This window comes from Ornithorhynchus anatinus, chromosome 8 (assembly GCF_004115215.2).
Source record: "Ornithorhynchus anatinus isolate Pmale09 chromosome 8, mOrnAna1.pri.v4, whole genome shotgun sequence".
In the NCBI taxonomy this organism is placed as follows: Eukaryota; Metazoa; Chordata; class Mammalia; order Monotremata; family Ornithorhynchidae; genus Ornithorhynchus; species Ornithorhynchus anatinus.
In genome coordinates this window covers 28,784,336-28,805,988 of record NC_041735.1, presented here as the reverse complement: position 1 = coordinate 28,805,988, position 21,653 = coordinate 28,784,336, and the positions used below count along the sequence as shown (strand labels likewise).

At 49.7% G+C, this 21,653-nt stretch overlaps 1 protein-coding gene across 3 annotated transcripts in view; it reads left to right on the top strand.

Annotated features, from left to right (window-relative positions):
* Window positions 1–879: 879 nt before the first annotated feature.
* The window catches only part of TMOD3 (tropomodulin 3), a 72,940-nt gene continuing 52,166 nt past the window's right edge, over window positions 880–21,653 (top strand). The window contains exons 1-4 of one of the 3 annotated variants that reach the window (XM_029070291.2): window positions 880–1,008; window positions 14,758–14,969; window positions 17,545–17,712; window positions 18,131–18,287. In XM_029070291.2, coding sequence (XP_028926124.1) covers window positions 17,587–17,712; window positions 18,131–18,287 — 283 coding nt within the window. In that variant the 5' untranslated portion in view covers window positions 880–1,008; window positions 14,758–14,969; window positions 17,545–17,586. Of the gene's footprint in view, window positions 1,009–14,757; window positions 14,970–17,544; window positions 17,713–18,130; window positions 18,288–21,653 lie in introns of those variants that run through there. The other 2 variants (XM_029070289.2, XM_029070292.2) reach the window with 2 other exon arrangements.

Below are 21,653 nucleotides of genomic sequence, written 5' to 3'. Positions count from 1 at the left end.
CTGTCCTCCCTTCCTTTCTCTCTCCTTCCTCCCTTCTCTTGTCCCCTGGGCCCATCCCCTCTCCTTTCTCCCTCTCTTTCTTTCTCCTTCCTCTCCCTCTCCTCCCTTCCTCCTCCTCTCTTTCCTCCCTCTTGTCCCCTGGGCCCGCCCCCTCTCCTCTCCTCTCTCCCTCCTTCCTCTCCTCTCTCCCTTGCTTTCTCTGTCCTTCCTCCCTTCCTTTCTCTCTCCTTCCTCTCCCTCTCCTCCCTTCCTCTCCCTCTGCTCCCTCTCTCTACCCTCCCTTCCTCCCTCTCTCTTTCCTCCCTCCTCTTGTCCCCTGGGCCCACCCCCCTCCTTTCTCTCTCTCCTTCCTCTCCCTCTCTTCCCTTCCTCCTTCTCTCTTTCCTCCCTCCTCTTGTCCCCTGGGCCCACCCCCTCATTTCTCCCTCCCTTTCTCTCTCCTCCCTCCCTCCCTTTCTCTCTCTCCTTCCTCTCCCTCTCCTCCCTTCCTCCTTCTCTCTTTCCTCCTTCCTCTGGTCCCCTTGTCCCACCCCCTCTCCTTTCTCCCTCCTTCCTCCCTTTCTTTCTCTCTCCTTCCTCTCCCCTCCCTCCCCTTGTCCCCCGGGCGGGGGCTGTCTCCGCCCGGCCTGGTCCCTTGGTCCCTCCCCCTCCCCTCCCCGCCCCCGCGGTCAGTGCCCCGCCCCCCCGGGCCCGGGCTCGGCACTACAAGTCCCAGGCTGCCCTGCGCCTGGGCGTCCGTTGGCGCCTGCGCAGAGGGCCCGGGGCGCCTCAGAGGGGCGGATTCCCCGGCCCGCCCGCCCGCCCCAGCCCGCCCGCCCCAGCCCGCCCGCCCCAGCCCGCCCCCCCGCCTCAGCCAGCCCGCCCCCCCGCCTCAGCCAGCCCGGCCAGCCAGCGGGGCCCGACCGCGACATCCCGGGTCGCGTTGTACCGGACCGTATTGTATCGGGCCGTGCCGGGCCGGGCCGTGCGGGAGCCCAGCCCGGAGGGACGCCAAGGCGGCGACGGCGGGTAAGCGGGGGGCCCCGAGCCGGCCCGGAAGCCGACTCCGCCGCGGGCGGGCGGGCGGGGAAGCTTTTCGACCGGGGGTGGGGCGGGGACGGGCTCTCTTGGTCGCCGCCGAATCGCCCGTTCCCAGCGCTGTGCACACAGTAAGCGCCCAGTCGACACGACGGAGTGAATGCATGAATGAGTGAGTGAGGGAAGGAATGAATGAATGAATGAATGAGGAGGCGAGGCCCAGCGGCGTTTCCCGGCACCCCCCGCGGCCGGCCCGGGGGCAGGAAGGACACCAGACTTTGCTGCCCGCCACGCCCTTCTCCCACGCCTTGTCGAGCCTCCCTCCAGAAATAATAATAATAATGCCCGTACTTGTTAAGCGCTCACTATGTGCAGAGCACTGTTCTAAGCGCTGGGGGAGATACGAGGTAACCAGGTCGCCCCCCGGGAGGCTCCCAGTCTTCATCCCCATTTTGCAGATGAGGGAACTGAGGCCCAGAGAAGCGAAGTGACTTGCCCACAGTCGCACAGCTGACAGGTGGCACAGCCTGGTTTCGAACCCATGACCCCCCGACTCCCAAACCCGGGCTCTTTCCACAGTAATAACGACGTTGGCATGGGCGAAGCGCCTCCTGTGTGCCGAGCCCTGTGCTAAGCGCTGGGGGAAGACGGGAGAAGCGGCGGGGCCCAGTGGAAAGAGCCCGGGTTTGGGAGTCAGAGGTCGTGGGTTCCCATCCCCGCCCCGCCACTTGTCCACTGGGTGACTCTGGCCAACTCACTTCACTACTCTCCGTACTCTCGCAAGTGCTCAGTACAGTGCCCTGCACACAGTAAGCAATAAATAATGTTGGTATTTGTTAAGTGCTTACTACGTGCAGAGCACTGTTCTAAGCGCTGGAAGAGATAGAGGGTAATCAGGTTATCCCACGTGAGGCTCACAGTCTTCATCCGCATTTTACAGATGAGGTCCCCGAGGCCCAGAGAAGTGAAGTGACTTGCCCACAGTCACACAGCTGACAAGGGGCAGAGCCGGGATTCGAACCCATGCCCTCTGAGTCTCAGGCCCGGGCTCTTTCCACTGAGTCCTGCTGCTTCTCTACCGCTGCCCGACTGACTGCCCCACAGCCTTTTGGTTTGAGAGAAGCAGAGTGGCTCAGTGGAAAGAGCCCGGGCTTGGGACTCAGAGGTCACGTGTTCTAATCCCCTCTCCGCCACTTGTCTGCCATGTGACTTTGGGCAAGTCACTTCACTTCTCTGGGCCTCAGTTACCTCATCTGTAAAAGGGGAATGAAGACTGAGAGTCCCATGTGGCAAAATCTGATCACCTTGTATCCCCCCCCCTCCCAGCGCTTAGAACAGTGCTTTGGACGTAGTAAGCACTTAAATACTGACATTATTATTACTATTACGGGGACATCAGGTTGTCCCGCGTGAGGCTCACCATCTTCATCCTCATTTTGCAGGTGAGGGAACTGAGGCACCGAGAAGTGAAGTGACTTTCTCGGAGTCACACAGCTGACAGGTGGCGGGGCTGGGATTAGAACCCATGACCTCATTCATTCATTCAATAGTATTTATTGAGCGCTTACTATGTGCAGAGCACTGTACTAAGCACTTGGGATGAACAAGTCGGCAACAGATAGAGACAGTCCCTGCCGTTTGACGGGCTTACGGTCTAATCGGGGGAGACGGACAGACGAGAACAATGGCACTAAACAGCGTCAAGAGGAAGAACATCTCGTAAAAACAATGGCAACTAAATAGAATCAAGGGGATGTACAATTCATTAACAAAATAAATAGGGTAACGAAAATATATACAGTTGAGCGGACGGGTACGGTGCTGTGGGGATGGGAAGGGAGAGGTGGAGGAGCAGAGGGAAAAGGGGAAAATGAGGCTTTAGCTGCGGAGAGGTAAAGGGGGGATGGCAGAGGGAGTAGAGGGGGAAGAGGAGCTCAGTCTGGGAACGCCTCTTGGAGGAGGTGATTTTTAAGTAAGGTTTTGAAGAGGGAAAGAGAATCAGTTTGGCGGAGGTGAGGAGGGAGGGCGTTCCGGGACCGTGGGAGGACGTGGCCCAGGGGTCGACGGCGGGATAGGCGAGACCGAGGGACGGCGAGGAGGTGGGCGGCGGAGGAGCGGAGCGTGCGGGGTGGGCGGTAGAAAGAGAGAAGGGAGGAGAGGTAGGAAGGGGCAAGGTGATGGAGAGCCTTGAAGCCTAGAGTGAGGAGTTTTTGTTTAGAGCGGAGGTCGATAGGCAACCACTGGAGTTGTTTAAGAAGGGGAGTGACACGCCCAGATCGTTTCTGCAGGAAGATGAGCCGGGCAGCGGAGTGAAGAATAGACCGGAGCGGGGCGAGAGAGGAGGAAGGGAGGTCAGAGAGAAGGCTGACACAGTAGTCTAGCCGGGATATAACGAGAGCCCGTAACAGTAAGGTAGCCGTTTGGGTGGAGAGGAAAGGGCGGATCTTGGCGATATTGTAGAGGTGAAACCGGCAGGTCTCGGTAACGGATAGGATGTGTGGGGTGAACGAGAGGGACGAGTCAAGGATGACACCGAGATTGCGGGCCTGCGGGACGGGAAGGATGGTCGTGCCATCCACGGTGATAGAGAAGTCTGGGAGCGGACCGGGTTTGGGAGGGAAGATGAGGAGCTCAGTCTTGCTCATGTTGAGTTTTAGGTGGCGGGCCGACATCCAGGTGGAGACGTCCCGGAGGCGGGAGGAGATGCGAGCCTGAAGGGAGGGGGAGAGGACAGGGGCGGAGATGTAGATCTGCGTGTCATCTGCGTAGAGATGGTAGTCAAAGCCGTGAGAGCGGATGAGTTCACCGAGGGAGTGAGTGTAAATGGAGAACAGAAGAGGGCCAAGAACTGACCCTTGAGGAACTCCAACAGTTAAAGGATGGGACGGGGAGGAGGCTCCAGACCTCTGACTCCTAAGGCCGGGCTTTTTCCATGGAGACATGCTAAATAATTTTGGTATTTGTTAAGCGCTTACTATGCGCAGAGCACTGTTCTAAGCGCTGGGGGAGATACAGGGTAATCGGGTTGTCCCACGTGAGGCTCATAGTTAATCCCCATTTTACAGGTGAGGTAACTGAGGCATAGAGAAGTGAAGTGACTCACCCGCAGTCACACAGCTGACAAGTGGCAGAGCCGGAATTTGAACCCATGACCTCTGACTCCCAAGCCCGGGCTCTTTCCACTGAGCCACGCTGCTTCTCTAATGCGGGTCCGGTATTGCACCCTGAAATGAGTCAGCTCCTTGGGCTTGCCGGGACCACCACTAACATGCTCGGACTCCCCCCCTAAAAATAGGAATAATGGTGATGGTGATGATCAAGCACTTAGTACAGTGCTCTGCACATAGTAAGCGCACAATAAATACTTATGAATGAATGATGCCATTTGTTAAGAGCCATGTGCCAAGCACCATTCTAAGCACTGGGGTAGATAGAAGGGAATCAGGTTGGACACAGCCCCTGTCTCACATGGGGATCGCAGTCATAATCCCCATTTTACAGATGAGGTGAAGGTGACAGGGGCGCAGCGAGATGACTTGCTCATGGTCACTCAGGAGACAAGTAGTGGAGCCGGAATTAGAACCCTCGACCTCTGATTCCCAAGCCCGTGCCCTTACCGTTAAGCCAAGATAATTATGGTATTAATCCTTACTCTGTGCCAAGCACTGTCCGAAGCGCTGGGGTAGATGTAGGGCACTCGTGTTGTCCCACGTGGGACTCACACTTTTTTTTTAATCCCCATTTTACAGATGAGGGCGCTGAGGTACAGAGAAGTGAAGTGACTTGCCTAAGGTCCCACAGCAGACAGGTGGTGGCGTTGGGGTTAGAACCCAGGTCCTCTGGCTCCTAGATCTGTGCTCTTTTCACTAAGCCATGACCATAGGCTCGCGGTGGGCAGGGAATATGGTTATTGTTATACTCTAGTCTCCGAAGCACTTAATACAGTGCTCTGCCCACAGTAAGCGCTCAGTAGGTACGATTGCCTGAATGACTTTATGCTCACTTTCAGTGTAAATTCCCCTCTCTCATTTGGGAAGCTCTGTGTGACTCGAGAGGGAGTCTGCTTGTGGTGAGGATCGTTGGTTTTTTTTCCTTCCAAAAGTCAGCGTGGTTTCTTCTTTTTTTGTCACCAACTCATTGACACAATCTTCTTATGAAGGCTTCGCAGGTTAGGGTCGCTAATGCACTCAAACTGGAAGGTGAGGCAGAATACATTACAGTTCACAGGCCTGTTAATGGAATTGCTGTCATCCTTTCATTTTGCCCACTGCCTGAATTAATAATAATAATAAGATGGTATTAAGTACTAAGTGCCAGGCGCTGTAGTAAGCCCTGGGGTGGATGTACCCGGGTTGGGTTGGGTTGGACCCGGTCCCTGCCCCACATGGGGTTTATAATCCCCATTTTACAGATGAGGCAACTGAGGCCCGGTGAAGTGACTTGTGTGAGGTCATAGCAGACAAGGGGCGGAGTCAGGATTAGAACCTACGACCTTCCGACTCCTAGGCCCATGTTTTGTACCCCATGCTCCCTCCCTTGATTTCTCTAAGGTCCACAGCCTGAAGGGATAGCTGATTTTTGGGAAGGGGAATTATTCATCTCCAAACAAGCTACTGTTGGTAAAGATCAGCCTGAGAGGGAATGGAACTTATCTCCTGCTGCAGAACCTCTCGGGCCAAAAATTTCGTGCCGCCGTTGCCGGGTCCTGGGAACGTGGAGACCTTCCGTGGGCCCCCTTCTACGTATCTTGGGAGAGGGAGGGGGTCGCCCCTGGCTCGCAGCAGGCATGAGGGTGCATATGCACTCTTCATTTGTGTCTGTACGGTTATGCCTAGAGCTGCTGGCATTCGTAGTTAGCAATTTGTGGATTTCACGGCGGCTCGGGTGTCGGCGCGTTCCCCTGTGCCGTCTAGCGCCAACACGCACGAGGATCGACACGGGCATTACAGATCCAGACTGAGCTGGACTAAGCTCACAGGAAAACCGAGTACATGCATAACTCCGATGCATCTTAATTATAGTGGTGTTTCATTCATTCAGTAGTATTTATTGAGCACGTACTGTGTGCAGAGTACTGTACTAAGCGCTTGGAATATACAATTCGGCAACAGATAGACAATCCATGCCCATTGACGGGCTTACGATCTAATCGGGGGAGACAGACGGACGAAACAGCACAACATAATCACGATCAGTAGAATCAAGGGGATGGGCACCTCATTAACAAACTTACTATGCGCTAAGCACTGGGGTAGAGCCAATATCGTCGGGTCATCCACAGTCTATTCCACATGGGGCTGACGATCTAAGCCAAGTTTCCATTTCCAGTCACAGCGGTCTAACCTTCTCTCAGACTGCAGGCACTTTGGCCTCCGAGTGCTACCAGTCTCTCTCTCCATGCCGTCCTCCCCCGCCTCTACCCTTGATCTTGCCTTTGTCACCTAGGATCTTTCCCCTCCCCCCTCATACTCAAATCCTGTTTCCTTCCCGGCCACTCCATTGTTTTTCATGTACTTTAGACTTTCGAACCCAGCCCGGGCTTCACCCTGACGCTTTCCCATACCTGATCGGGTTCTACCTGGCTTCCGTCCAAAATGTTCACAAAGAAAACACTCGGAATCATGCCGAAGGTGATTGCAAACCATTGTCGGCCTGACAGTGGTGGGTTAGCCTCAAAAGGACCAGCGCATTTGTGTTTTTCAGGGTGTTTTTCTGGGTAGAAGACGAACTGGGGCAGGCGGTAGGGACTGGGCCGTAGCATTTCGATCCTGCGGACCCCGGGGATATGATTCACGAATCCCGCATTTGGGGAAGGGAATCACAGATGAATTCCAGTGCTGCCTTCCACCCAGGAGGATGCTGCTGTAACGGTCAATCGTGTTTAATGAGCGCCTACTGTGTGCAGAGCACTGTACTTACTGCTTGGGAGGGTACAAAATAAGAGATAACTGGTGCTGTGTACACCGCAGAAGCAGCCGGCGTACCCATCGGCCCCAAATACATGGGGAACTTCAGCTCTCTTCTGCCCCTGCTCTGCGGGGCCTCTGGGTTTTCAGGCGAATATCACGCAGGTAAAGGAGCTACAGTCAGACCTGTGAACTTGTGAGAGTGTGATTGACTGACCTCAGTCAGTAGCCTCCCATTGAGGGGTGGAGACAGTTCATCGGAAAGGGTGGAAGAGAGGTGGGAAAGAGAGAGGATAAAGTGGAAGGTGTATTCTCGTCCCCGTCAAAAAGTACCGACTCCTGCCTTTCTGGCCCGGCGCACTTGCTTTTCCTGCCCGTCTCCGTCTTTTATTTTGTGGATGCGATATTACCACTCTCGCAGACCACACACGCTGACTCATGAGGACCAACGAGCAGGAAAACCAGAGTCCAGACCATTATTCCGGACTGGAATGTACAGTTAGAACGGAGAGTTCAAGCCGTTTTCCACACCGGGTTTGAGCATAGGGAAATAATAGGATTCTGTGCCTGTCGGAGCCAGTGAGGAGGTGTCAGCTGGGTTGCTTCACTTCTACACAACCCCGCGGCGACACGCCCTGGGATTGGACGGAACCAATAATTACAACTCCTAATGAGTAAGGTTCTTTTTTTGGCCCAGCCGTCTCCTTTGCGCTCAGATAAGTCCAGCCGTCCACTTTCTCACTGATGCCTGCACCCTCCCATCGCTCCTGCACCCTACCGCAGACCGGCGGAGATCCATTTTTGCCGTCTTCCCTCTACAAACGCTACCACATCTCTCTGGGTCTTTCGATCCGTATATTTATTGACCTGCTGAGATTGAGAGGGCTGGGGAGGTAGACTTCTGCTGTTTGGTCTCTGTCAGGGATTCTTAGTCTCCTTTATTTGGGAGTGCGGGGGACTCGGACTAGCAATGGTTTTGGTATTTGTTAGGCACTTGCTATGTGCGAAGTGCCACGTTTAAGCTCTGGAGTAGATACAGGTAGCACCAGATCGGACGCGCTCTCTGTCCCATACTGGGCTTTCAGTCTAAAGGGAGGGAGACCAGGAATTCATTTAAATTCTGTTTCCTCCTCTGTAGAACGGGGATTAAATACCGGTTTAACCCCCATTCTACAGAGGAGGAAGCAGAAGTTAAATGACTCACCCAAGGTCACCCAGCAGGCAAGCGGGCGAGGCTGGGTTTGGAACCCAAAATCTGCCGACACCCAGTCCTCTGCTTTTTCCAGTAGGCCAACCTGCTTTTCAGGAGCCGAGCTTTAGTGAGGGGCACGAGGTGATCGGTGCGATAACCGGGATCATTCCTAAGGGCGGAAATCCACCCTGCTCGGAGCCTCGTGCAATATCGAAAGTTTTTTTTGCATAGACGCAGAAATTCAGCCAAGTGGCTTTGGTGGAGATTTATGCTTCCCTTCCCCCCCCGCCCCCCAGTCTGCCGAAGTCCGGGGCTTGGCTCATTCTACCAAAACGTTAACATGTGGCAACCTCTCTTCCATACGTTGCTCATTTTGTGTGTATAAATATGTAGGCTTGTTGTTAAAACAGCTGCAGGCAGTTTCCTTAGGGAACCTATCACACGTCATATCCCGTGAGCAGGATGTCTCCGTTAAAGTAAATGGAAAAGGACAGGGAGGGGAAAAAAAAGAGTGGTTCCAGCTGTAAAAGTACAATTAAAGAACTCGTGTTTTTTCTTCCCTGGTTTTGTTATTAGAGCTTTGATAATGAATCCCTGAGGAATAGCCAATTCTTAGTGTGCACGCAATGTGACAGCAAAGGAGTTCTTTAAATATATAGAGAATTACAGCATATTTCACAGTCACCTTTGACCCCAGCAAAGTATGCCTGCCAAATAAATGTTCTTCTCCTTGGAGCAATAACCAGCTCATATTAGCTAATATGAGTGATCGTCTTGGACTTCCTTTTTTCCCCCTTCTCCTCTCTTTCCCCACCCCTTGTTCCCCCCTCCCCAATTTTGTCATGCTAATTTTTCCATCTCTTCCCCTCTTTTCCGAATGTTGCTTTGATCTTTGCTTTGATCACAAATCTTGTATCGTTAAAGGCTTTTGGAAGGATTTTTATTCGGTTTGAATCCCAAATAATTTTTGTCACATTTCCTTCAAAAGGCTGAATGCCAGTTTAAGAAATGAAATATCTAGAGGTTGTGTTGAGCAGGTCATGATATAAGCTGGTGCCCCAGAACGTGCAGGCTCTCATTTCATGGACTTTCTCTGATCTCATCGATGGCTCCAGTTAGTCCCTGTACCTTCTAGAACTGCCCGCCCCTCCATATACAGCAGACCACCTCGTTTTTAAAGCCTTGTTAAAATCACATCTCCTCCAAGAGGCCTTCCCCTGTTCAGCTGTCTCTCCCCCCCCCCACCCCCACCCCCTTCTGCCTCACCTGTGCCCTTGGATCTATACCCTTTAAGCACCTGATATGCATCCCACCCTCAGCTCCGTGGCACTTAGGAGCGTATCCGTAATTCATCTATATTAATGTCTGTCAAGTGAGTTACCAGGTCCATTCAGTAAGCCCTCGATATCAATCAGTCCACCGTATTTACTATGTACAGACCACTGTACTAAGTGTTTAGGAGAGTACACTACATCCTGGGCAGCAAGCCACGGACCTAATCCTCTCCTCCAAGAATACTGGGAATAGTTTGAGGATTGGGTGAGCCATGGTCGGAGAGGAAGCTGTCTAGAGGTTGATAGGTGAGGGAGGGGGCACGGCCAAGGGAGCATAGGAATATTCTGCACAATGAATAATCTGATCCCAGATAGATGTTTACCGAATTTGGAGATGCAGGGATTGGTGCCAACTCTGGGGATGAGGAGGCAGGAGAAAAGGGTGAATTGAGTGTCGTTGCACTCCTAAACTTGGATATAAGTCTCAAGCCCCCCCAAATCCTTTAGAGGAGGAAGGGCAGCGCTCTGGAGAGCTGCTGTTTAGCCCCTGCCCAGCAGGTCCTGGATTGCCCCACCAGTCCTTGACCAGACAACGCCTTGTGGTGAGGGATTGTACTCTATTGTTCTTTCCCCAGAGTTTAGTACAGTGTTTTGCGTATAGGAAGCACTCAATAAGTACCATTGATTAATTGGATTGGATGGAGGCATAATCTGTTGCAATTGGAGAAAGACCTGGGCAGGGATTTTTGATTTGTTTTTTCTTTGCCTCTGCTTTGGTGTCAACTCACATTTGGTGGATTTGGTAGTGAACTTTGGACAGTTAGTCGGTGAAATTTAGTGAGTACTTATTATGTGCAGAATATTATATTAAGTGCTTGGGGAAGGTACAGCATCAGTGATATTTAATCAACACTTACTGTGTGCGTAGTACTATGTACTAAGCACTTGGGAGAGTAGAGTAGAATCGGTGGACACGATCCCTGCCCACAAGAGGCTTACTTACAGTCTAGAGGGAGAGGCAGATAGTAAAATAAATTACAGATAGGAGAAATGGGAGAGTTTTAATATGTGCATAACTGATAATAAGGGGAGGAAGGCAGAGTGAATATCAAGTACTTAAAGGGAGACCGATCCAATTGTGTAGGTGAAGCAGAAGGGAGCCGAATCGGGGGAATGAGGGCCGAGTCGGGGAAGGTCCCTCGGAGGAGATGTGATTTTAGGAGGGCCGAGGGATTGGAGATGAGATCGGGCTGCGGTGAGTAGGTTGGTGTTAGGAGAGCGAAATGTGCGGGCTGGGTTAGCAGATCAGTGAGGTAAGGTAGGAGGGGGAGAGGGGACGGACTACTTTAAAACTGATGGTAAGGAGTTTCGGGCCGATGTGGTCCAAAGAGTTGGTAGACGCGATACCTGCACGCAAGGAGATTTCAGTCTAATGGGGGAGAAAGACATTAAAATAAATTACAGATAGGAGAGATAACAGGCTATGTTCATAAGTGTTGTGGGGAAAGAGACCAACAGAAAGCCTTGAGCTCAGATTCTCATAGCTTTTCTCCCAAAGGCAGATGATTTAAAGAGCCAGCGATTTGGGGCCAAAGGGCAGGCAGAATGGGGAAGGATCTCCACAACCCAGGGCTGTGGCTCAGCCGAAGCCTGCTGGCTGGCTGTTTATCACCCACTGCAGAGGAGGCAGGTTGGGTGTGACCGTCACGCCGGAAAGAGCTGAGAGCGGAAGCCTTGGTTGAAACCACCCCGATCACCCCAAATACCAGTGCCCAACATCAGTATTTGGTTTGCAGAGTGCGTTAGGGTCACCCGTCCCGTGTGAGTCTTTTTATCTTCCCGACATAGATTAAAAAAAAAATCTCACCGTCAGACATGGGTCAAGCTGGGGATTTGAGAACTCCTTAATATTCAAAGCTCATTCTCGTCTGGAACCGCAATCTGCCGTGAACGATTGCATGGAAGTTTTTCCAACTTTTCCGTTCTGTGTTTGCAGATTTGCCCCAGCCTCATGGCAACCTCATCCCACTAAGTGGGCTTTCTCCATTGTTAATAATCATAATAATGACAGTATTTAAGTGCTCACTATGTACCCAACACTGTTCAAAGCGCTGGGGGAGATATCGGGTAATCTGGCTGTCCCACGTGGGGCTCATGCTTTTAATCCCCACTTTACAGATGAGGTCACTGAGGCACAGAGGGGTAAAGTGACTTGCCCAAGGTCACACAGCAGACAGGTGATGGAGGGGCGGGATTAGAACCCACGTCCTCTGACTCCCAAGCCCGTGCTCTTTCCACTCAGCCACGCTGCTTCTCTTTAGTTGCCCTGGGTATCTACCCTCTTAACATTCGCATCCTCTCACAACAATCTGGATGGCCTTAAAACACAATGTTAATGTTTCATGCGTGTAATTTAAATTTTTAAGTGCATGTTTGCTTACCCACAGCGTGATTTCTCTCTTAGACCTAGTTCAGTTATGTTAGGCTCTGGACTCCAAGGACAGTGCTTATTTCTTTGGCTGACGAAGAGAATTCTTGCATGAGGTGGAGTAAGAGTCACTGTAGTACTTTATTATGGAAAAAGGCTCTGATTAGACTCCAGGAGGGATTTGGAATGGTTTCAGAGGTTTGATCGATGGTGGAAGATTGATAAAATCTCAATTTAAACCACCCTTCTCCCATTTAAATTTGCCTGGAGTGTGATTGGAGGACAACTCTTAAAAGCTGTGGCAAGAGTTTTGTCAATCTACAAGCCTCAAAGTTGTTTATTTGTATCACGTCCCTTATCGTAAAGTCTTCGTGTGTTCCACAAACTTTAGAAAACACTTCAAGCATTGTGGTATTTATTGAGCACTTGCTTGTGCAGAGTATCGTACTAAGCCTTTGAGACGGTACAAAACAGAGTTGGCAGACACAGTCCCCGACCACAACGAACTTAAAACTTCCCTTTCCTCCCTTGTTCCCAAGAAAAATCAAGGCCAGGAAAGAACATTGACGAATAAATAAAGGACCTTTTCCTTAAAGTACAACAGAGGTCTCGTACATTTTCACTGTTAGGAGCAGCCATGAAAAAAATTAATTTCTCTCCCAATCTGCCAGTGCACGTTGTCTTAGACTGTGAGGTCTTTCCTTTGTAAGTTTTAAAGTTAAGATGCTCCTTTGCATTTCTAATTTACTGACTCTTCAGATTTCCCCTACCCACCCCCGTTGCCCTGGTTTCTGCATGTTAGACATGTATACCAGGGAGTTGCCAAATTAGATTAGGTCATCAGATGTTAACTCTCACAAAGCAGTGAAGAAAGACTGTCAGTGCTCTCACCACATCCCATTTAATTCTGTCTAACCTGACCCTACTTTGTAGTTATAATGTACATCAATCAGTGATATTCAAGCACTTGCTGTGTGCAGAGCACTGTACTAAATTCTTGGGTGCGGAAAACAGTTCGTGGAAGCAATCCCTGCCCTTAAGGAATTTATATTCTCACCAAAACTCAGTAAGCCCACTTCATGTGATCTAGGGACTTCTAATCTCCCTGCCAAATCTTCTAAGCCCCATTTCTGGACTGTTCCTTCCCCCTGGACTGTCTCGAGATGGATTAATCTTATCTGACAGCCAGTCAGTTACCACTGAATGCAGAGCACTGTGCTGGACACTGAGGGAGTTACGAAGAAATTGCGGGCCCTGTCTTTGAGGGATTTACGGCGTGGTCTTTGGATTGATTACCTGTCTGCCAGCATCGGTTCTTTAGCAGCAACCGAGGCCTCATCCTTATGTAAGGAGGAGGTCGATGCACAGACCCAGGAAAAAGGTGAGGAGAGGTGATGGAAACCACCTGAAATTAGTAGTTGATTACTTGCTGGATTCTTTTATGCCCACCAGATTCTTGCTGCCTTCTGTGCATTAGGAGATTGCGAAGATGATAGAGCAGAAAAGAGAAACTGGCTGGGAAAATAGAGACCCTCAGATACAAGAGCGAGGCTGGAGAGAGGGATGAATCTGGGGTGAATCAGCAAAGTGGTTGCTTTTTGTTAAAACTGATGAAACGAACACATCTTCTAGAACCTAGCTCCCACATCCTGTGAATGTGACTCAAGTAAGAAGTACCTTCCCTTCCCCCTACATGAAGATGATCATTTTTTAAAAAAAACGTATAAATGAGACAGTATTCTTAGAAGCATTTTTTCCCCCCCCAGAAAGTACATTCTCTGGCACTTGAGTAATTCTGACTCAATACACCAGTCTCCCTAATATCTACGGAGAGCACTCTATTGCCTTATGAAAGCTCATTTTGTAGAGAATTTGGCATCTGTCAGCTGGGGCTTCCATGGGTTGAAAGGGATACATCGTCCATCTACTTCCTAGGCAGTAGGTAGCAATCAGTCATATTTATTGAGCGCTTACTGCGTGCAAAGCGCTGTACTAATCTCTTGGGAGAGTGCAATATGATAGAGTTGGTACGCGTGTTCCGAGGTCCTTCAGTCTGAGATGAGAAAATCTAGCAGCATCAGAAACCACACATGTCACCCCGCTCTTTTGCATCCAAATACAGACGTCTCCCCCCCCCCCCCCACTACTTCTTTGCTAAGTTAAAAGCTCTTTTCCCTTCCCCAAACGTTCCTCGGTTTTTGCCAACTTTTCTTTGTGGAAATAGTTGTTCAAGTGTGAAATCAGCAATTTGGAGATTTTTCCCTGAGGAAATAGTAAATAGTAAATATTTACAGTTTACAGAAATAGTAAAGCAACCAAGTGCCCCTCTCCTACCGAATGATCGTTCAGTCCCATAACTGACAACTCTGACAGCCACTTGAAGTGTTTGAATATAAGCAGAATAATGAATAATCAGAATCCACCCAGATCTTAGAGGCAAGAAGCCGTCGACCGCTATTTCATTAGCCGCAAAAATGTTTTCCTTTACGACGCTGGACTTCATGAAATATTTAATAGCTTGGAATTTAAATCGGGCTGGAAAGTCAGGTTTTTCTTCTGACCTTCCCCCTCCCCTAGGATTTGTGAAGGTTTGTTTATGTCCCTTTTTTGTCAGTTTATAAACGCATTCTCAGTTATCCCTGTTGGGAATTACCCATGCGCTCCCTTTCCGCTCCCCAGGTTGGGAGGCAGCTGGGGCATTTGGGCCTGGTTTTCTGAAGCGGACTCCCCGATTTTTCTAAAGACCTGAGACTTTGCAGTAAAGGCTGAAAAGACCCAAAAATGGTGGCTTTTTGACCAGTTTGCTCTCTGAAACGTCCTCTCCCAATCCCCATGCCCCTTAAAATCCCTGCCCCTTTTTGTCTCCATCCTCAAAATCCAGAGTTGGCAGCGTAGGCTACAAGGAAGTTTTCCTCCTTCCCTTCACCCTCCCCCACCCAGACCGGCACCCTCAAGCCCAGCCAAACTCGGAAGCCCTTTTCTTCGGCCAGAGCTGTTTCAAGAGGCGCTTCGCTCCCTGCCGCTGGACCGGAGGCCGTCCGGCCCTTCTCCCAACAACCCAGTTTACCGCATTTTGGAGAGCTGGCTGCTGCTTCGGGTCAGCTGGATTCCGGGCCATTGCTCCTAACCGCTTTCCATGTTCTAGGAGCCCAGTAAGTGGACTGGTGGTGGACTGGGGCGGGCTGGGGGGGGGGGGCCGTCCCTGGCACAAACTGGCCAGGAGGCAAGACCTCTGCGTTGCAGAAATGAGGCAGGCCGAACCCTGGGGGCTCGTAGCCCGCGGGCTCCCAGGGAGCCGCCCGGGAGCCTGGTGGGCAGCTGAGGCGGTCATGAAACTGGGTTGGCATGCCGAGGAGTTGTTCGGAGTAGCTGCCGTTTTTTATTATTCATGCCAATTCTCTCCTCCCTTGGCACAATAATGAGGAGTTTAGTGTACATTAGTGTACTCGAAACTTTAGGAGAGGTATGGTTAGGTGCCAGAATGAAACTCGGAGTTCAGACCTTGTTTACACTGAAGGAGAAAGCGGTTTTAAGGGGGAACGCTTTGTTATCGGGAAATTAGTTAGCGATAATAATAGTTTTTAGTAGGGGCTTGCCATATGCCAAGCTCCGTGCTCGGTAAACGCGGGGGTAGATATAAGCAGATTAGAAACGGTCCCCGTCTCCCTTGGGGCCCACAGCATGGCTTAGTGGTTAGAGCCTGGGTCTGGGAGTCAGGGGGACCTGGGTTCTAATGCCGGCTCCACCACATGTCTGCTGCGTGACCTTGGGCAGGTCACTTCACTTCTCCGTGCGTCAGTCCGTGCGGTGGTTGCCCATCCACCTTTGTCTCAAACAGAAATTTCTAACTATTGGCTTTAAAGCACTCGATCGCCCTGACCCTTCGTACTTTACTTCCCAGATTTCCTACTGCAAGTTAGACTATTTCCAGCCCACAAACTTCACTCCTCTAATTCTAACCTTCTCACTGTACCTTGATCTCATCAATCTCACTGCCAACCTCTCGCCCACCTCCTGCCTGTGGCCTGAGTCGCCCTCCCTCCTGATGTGGCTCAGTGGAAAGAGCCCGGGCTTGCGAGTCAGAGGTCATGGGTTTGAATCCCTGCTCCACCACTTGTCAGCTGTGACTGAGGGCAAGTCACTTAACTTCTCTGTGCCTCAGTTCCCTCATCTGGAAAATGGGGATTAAGGCTGTGAGCCTTACGTGGGACAACCTGATTACCCTGTATCTACCCCAGCGCTTAGAACAGTGCTCTGCACATAGTAAGCACTTAACAAATACCAACATTATTGTTATTATATCCTCACACTCGCTCCCCCACACTTCAAAGTCTTATGGAAGGTGCATCTCCTCCAAGAGGCCTTCCCTGACTGAGCCCTATTTTCCTTTTCTTCCACTCCCTTCAGAGTTACCCTGACTTGCTCTCTTTATTCATCCCCCCTCTCTCCCAGACCCACAACACATAAACGTATCTGTAATTTTATTTATATCTATTAATGTCTGTCTCTCCTTCTAGACTGTAAGCTCGCTGTGGGCAGGGAATGCGTCTGTTATATTGTACTCTCCGATGGGCTTAGTACAGTGCTCTGTGCCCAGTAAGCGCTCAGTAAATAGAGCTTAATAAATAAATAGGGCTCAATAAATAAATACCACTGACTGACTCCGATTTCTGAGAGCGTTCTGTGATGTCACCTGATGGCTAATGCAGGAAGACAGCTGTTTCTAGCCCACACATGTCACTGAAAGCCTCAAAGAGTTGCCCGGAGCTAAAACTGGAACTCTCCGTGGGCCTTAGCAGACAGTCAGTGGTATTTGCCGTGTACAGAACAGTAACCAAGCTCTTGGGAGGGTACAGTAGAGCAGAGTTGGCAGATACGATCCTACCCACAAGGAGCTTTCAGTCTCGAAGGGGAGACAGACGTTAATAGAAATAAATAAATGACCGATACGTACGTAAGTGCTGTGGGGCTGAGGATAGGGGGTTATTAAGTAAAGAGCACAGATCCAAGTACAGACCAGAGAGATCACGGGGGGACGGGGGTCACCCACCATCTGTGATCTTCATCCCATCTTTTGCTGTCAGTAGCCACCGATAGCATGCCTTAGAACAGTGCTCTGCTCATAGTCAGTGCTCAGTAAATACGATTGAATGATTGAATGCCTCAGTTGAGAAGCAGCTTGGCTTAGTAGCAAGAGCCTGGTCTTGGGAGTCAGAGGATGTGGGTTCTAATCCCGGCTCCACCACCTGTCTGCTGTGTGACCTTGGGCAAGCCTCTTCACTTCTCTGTGCCTCAGCTCATCTGGAAAATGGGGAAGAAGACTGTGAGCCTTGTGTGGTGCAACCTGATAATATCTTCCCCAGCGCTTAGAGTGCTTAGCACATAGTGAGTGCTTAACAAATGCCATAATTATTATTATTTTCATTATTATTATTATTATTATTAATAAAACTTCTCCCTGTTGCCTGCTGCCCCTGCCAGAATTCAGTGAGCAGTTAATTTTCCAGTCTGCTTGCTTTTGAACTCCAAATAAATTAATCAGACTCTGATTGATGGAGATGCCAGTCTACGCTGCGTCTCCCTGGGGAACGACAAGAAGGTATTTATGTGGTGAATGAAGACGGACCCAGTCATTTTCGAGGTTCTGAAGGAACGGCTTCCCAGGGTCTGTTGAGGGGACAGGGAAGGAGGGGACGTGGAAGTAAAAGTCCACTGTTTTCTTCACAGCTCTTAAGAGAAATCATTTTTGGCGATTAAAAAGTGGCAACCATGGCACTCCCCTTCCGGAAGGATTTGGAAAAATACAAGGATCTCGATGAAGATGAACTCCTTGGCAATCTTTCAGAAAATGAGCTGAAACAACTGGAAACTGTTCTGGATGACCTTGACCCAGATGTGAGTATCGCTTCGCAGAGTATCTCCTCCTAAGTTCACATCTGCTGACAACACAGTTCCCTACCCTCAGCTCCGAAGGCCCTCGAAGGGGCACCAAATTATCCAGTTTTTCTTTATCTTTCCCCCCTTTCCTGCTTTGGGAGCTTTTGTCCCTGTTTCTGATTCCTGGCATGTCTTTGCTCAGGCCACTCTCTATTCCTGGCAGTCCATCCTTCCCATTACTCTCTTCAAAGGTTTCCTGAAACCTCAACCCTTCTGAGAGACTTCGCTTCACCCAAATAGCTGATTCTCTGCATTTGTTGTGAAATTGCTTTAGGTTTGTATAATCGGGGCCTGTTAGAATAACTGGTGTTTTCTGAGTGGATGGTGTGGAATTAACAGATGGCCCATTTTTTATTTTATTTTATTTTTCCTGTAGAATGCACTTCTGCCTGCAGGCTTCAGGCAGAAAAATCAAACGGCTAAGAACGCCACGGGGCCCTTCGACCGGGATCACCTCCTTTCGTATTTGGAAAAAGAAGCATTGGAACACAAAGACAGGGAAGACTTTGTACCGTTCACTGGAGAAAAAAAAGGTAAACCTCTCTTTTACTCAGCCTCAAGGCACTAATGCTTCAAAGGTAATACTTGGGAGGCACACTGTAGAATTTTTGAGTTAGCAAAATAAAACATCATGCAACATTGAATTCAAGATCTGAAACCCATTGTAGTGTGGAGTTCAGAATAATGTGGTGTACCTAGAGATCGATATTAAAGGTCTACTTTCAAATTCATTCTCTGAGAGGTAGCATGCTTATGATTTATTTCCATCAGAACTAGTTTGCCTAAATATTCTTATTGGCAAAAGCATATTGGAAAGAAAAGAAATTAACTCTGAATGTATTTACAAACTTCTATTTAAATCATTGAGTCTGGAAGTGATCATTCATCAATTGTGGGTTTGTAGCATAATCTGAACGATGAGTTTTAAGTGTGAAATTTATGGACTGTATTGTTGGGATTATGTTACTCAACACCTATGGTCTTAGTAACAAGATTATTTTCCTCCTGACCTTATAGAAATAAGACTTTTGGTGAATATTTTCAACCTCATTAAGAAAAGAGAGAAGCATAGTGGCCGAGTGGATAGAGCATGGGCTTGGGAGTCAGAAGGACCTGGGTTCTAATCCCGACTCACCACTTGTCTGTTGGGTGACCTTGGGCAAGTCACTTCACTTCTCCATGCCTCATTTACCTCAGCTGTTAAATGGGGATTAAGACTGTTAGCCCCACATGGGACATGGACTGTGTCCAACCTGATGAGCTTGTATGTATCCCAGCTCTTAGTACAGTACCTGGCACATGGTAAGCGCTTAACAAATACCATTTAAAAAAAAACAAAAACACTTCCCTCCCTCCCTCCGAAGTTCAAATGTCACCAGAATGAATCTATACTTGTTATTCAGAGATCCTAACAATTTGGAAGAAATGGGGTGGTATTTGGTTAGATACCGTGTTCCTATTCAGTTATATGATCCTGGGACTGGTAGTTGGCATCAACTGTTTGTCTCTTCACTGTTTTGTCAACAAAACAGTCAACTTTTTAACTACTTGCTTTGCCTGACCTGACATGGGGGATAAAAATGATTGAACTACTGGTATGAGGCAAAGCCCAGTCTAAGGACAGGTGCTTGCTCTGGAGTCCACTTAAGAATATACATGCCATCAGCCATGTAGGATAGCTTACCCTGCCCAGCCTTGTCCTTTTTGTGTGGCTACCGAGACTGGGCAGGCTTCACTCCGCTGCCCGGCTCATCTTCCTGCAGAAACGTTCTGGGCATGTCACTCCCCTTCTTAAACACCTCCAGTGGTTGCCTATCAACCTCCGCTCCAAACAAAAACTCCTCACTCTAGGCTTCAAGGCTCTCCATCACCTCACCCCTTCCTACCTCCTCCCTTCTCTCTTTCTACCGCCCACCCCGCACTCTCCGCTCCTCTGCCGCCCACCTCCTCACCGTCCCCCGGTCTCGCCTATCCCGCCTTCGACCCCCGAGCCACATCCTCCCGCGGTCCTGGAACGCCCTCCCTCCTCACCTCCGACAATCTAATTCTCTTCCCCTCTTCAAATCCCTACTTAAAGCTCACCTCCTCCAAGAGGCCTTCCTACACTGAGCTCCCCCCTTTTTCCCTCTGCTCCCTCTACCCCCACCTTTCACCTTTCCGCAGCTAAACCCTCTTCTCCCCCCTTTCCCTCTCCTCCTAACCCTCTCCCGTCCCACCCCTTCAGCACTGTACTCGTCCGCTCAACTGTATATATCTTCATCACCTCATTTATTTTGTTTAATGAGATGTACATCACCCTGATTCTATTTATTTGCCATTGTTTTTATGAGATGTTCTTCCCCTTGACTCTATTTATTGCCATCGTTCTTATCTGCCCATCTCCCCCGATTAGACTGTAAGCCCGTCAAAGGGCAGGGACTGTCTCTATCTGTTGCCGATTTGTACATTCTAAGCGCTTAGTACAGTGCTCTGCACATAATAAGCGCTCAGTAAATACTATTGAATGAATGAATGAAATCCTGAGCCTCTACTCCCTACTCACCTTTCCTACTGTCCACTTCACCATCTTGCTTCCAACACTTCCCCCAGGAAATCAGTGTCATTTTATCGAACGCTTTTTGTGTGCCAAACGCTGTACTAAAGGTTTGGGAGAGTACAATAAAACAGAGTCAATAGACATGTTCCCGGCCCACAAAGAGTTTATAGTTTAGAGGGAGAGATGGACATGAATGTAATTACAATTAAAAATATGTAGATAAGGGCCACAGGGCTGAGGGAGGGCTGAATAAAGGGTGCAAATCTTAGTGAGGCAGAAGGGAATCGGAGAAGAGGAGATGAGGGCCTGGTCGGGGAAGGCCTCTTGGATAAGATGTGTTTTTAATAAGGCTTTGATAGTGAAGAGAGTGAACATTCGTTGGCTATGGAGAGAGAGAGAGCTCCAGGCCAAAGGCAGTACGTGGGTGAGAGGTCAGTGGCGAGATAGACAAGATTGAGGTATGGTGATTAGGTTGGCATTAGAGGAGCGAAGTGTGTGGGCTGGGTTGCAGTAGGAGAGCCTCAAGGTAAGTTAGGAGGGGGCCAGGTGATCGAGTGCTTTAAACCCACTGGTAAGGAGTTTCTGTCTGATGCGGAAACAACCGCTGAAGGTTCCTGAGTAGTGGAGAAACATGGGCTAAATGGTTTTGTAGAAGAACGATCTGGACAGCAGAGTGAAGTATGGATCGGAGTGGGGAGAGACAGAAGGTAGAGAGATCAGCGAGGAGGCTGATACAGTGATGGCGGCGGGATAAGTGCTCAGATTAAGATGGCAGCTGTTTGGATGGAGAGGAAAAGACCAATTTTAGTGAAAGTTGACCCGGCAGGATTTGGCGACAGACCGAATGCCTAAGGTGAATGAAAGAGCTAAGTCGAGGATAATGCCCAGCTTACGGGCTTGTGAGAGAGAGAGGGTGGCGGTGCTTTGTAGAGTGATGGGAAAGTTGGGAAGGACAGGGTTTGGATGGGACTGTAAGAAGTTCTGTTTCAGCATGGTAAATTTGAGGTGTCGGCGGGACATTCATTCATTCAATAGTATTTATTGAGCGCTTACTATGTGCAGAGCACTGTACTAAGCGCTTGGGATGAACAAGTCGGCAACAGATAGAGACAGTCCCTGCCGTTTGACGGGCTTACAGTCTAATCGGGGGAGACGGACAGACAAGAACAATGGCAATAAATAGAGTCAAGGGGAAGAACATCTCGTAAAAACCGATGGCAACTAAATAGAATCGAGGCGATGTACAATTCATTAACAAAATAAATAGGGTAACGAAAATATATACAGTTGAGCGGACGAGTACGGTGCTGTGGGGATGGGAAGGGAGAGGTGGAGGAGCAGAGGGAAAAGGGGAAAAAGAGGG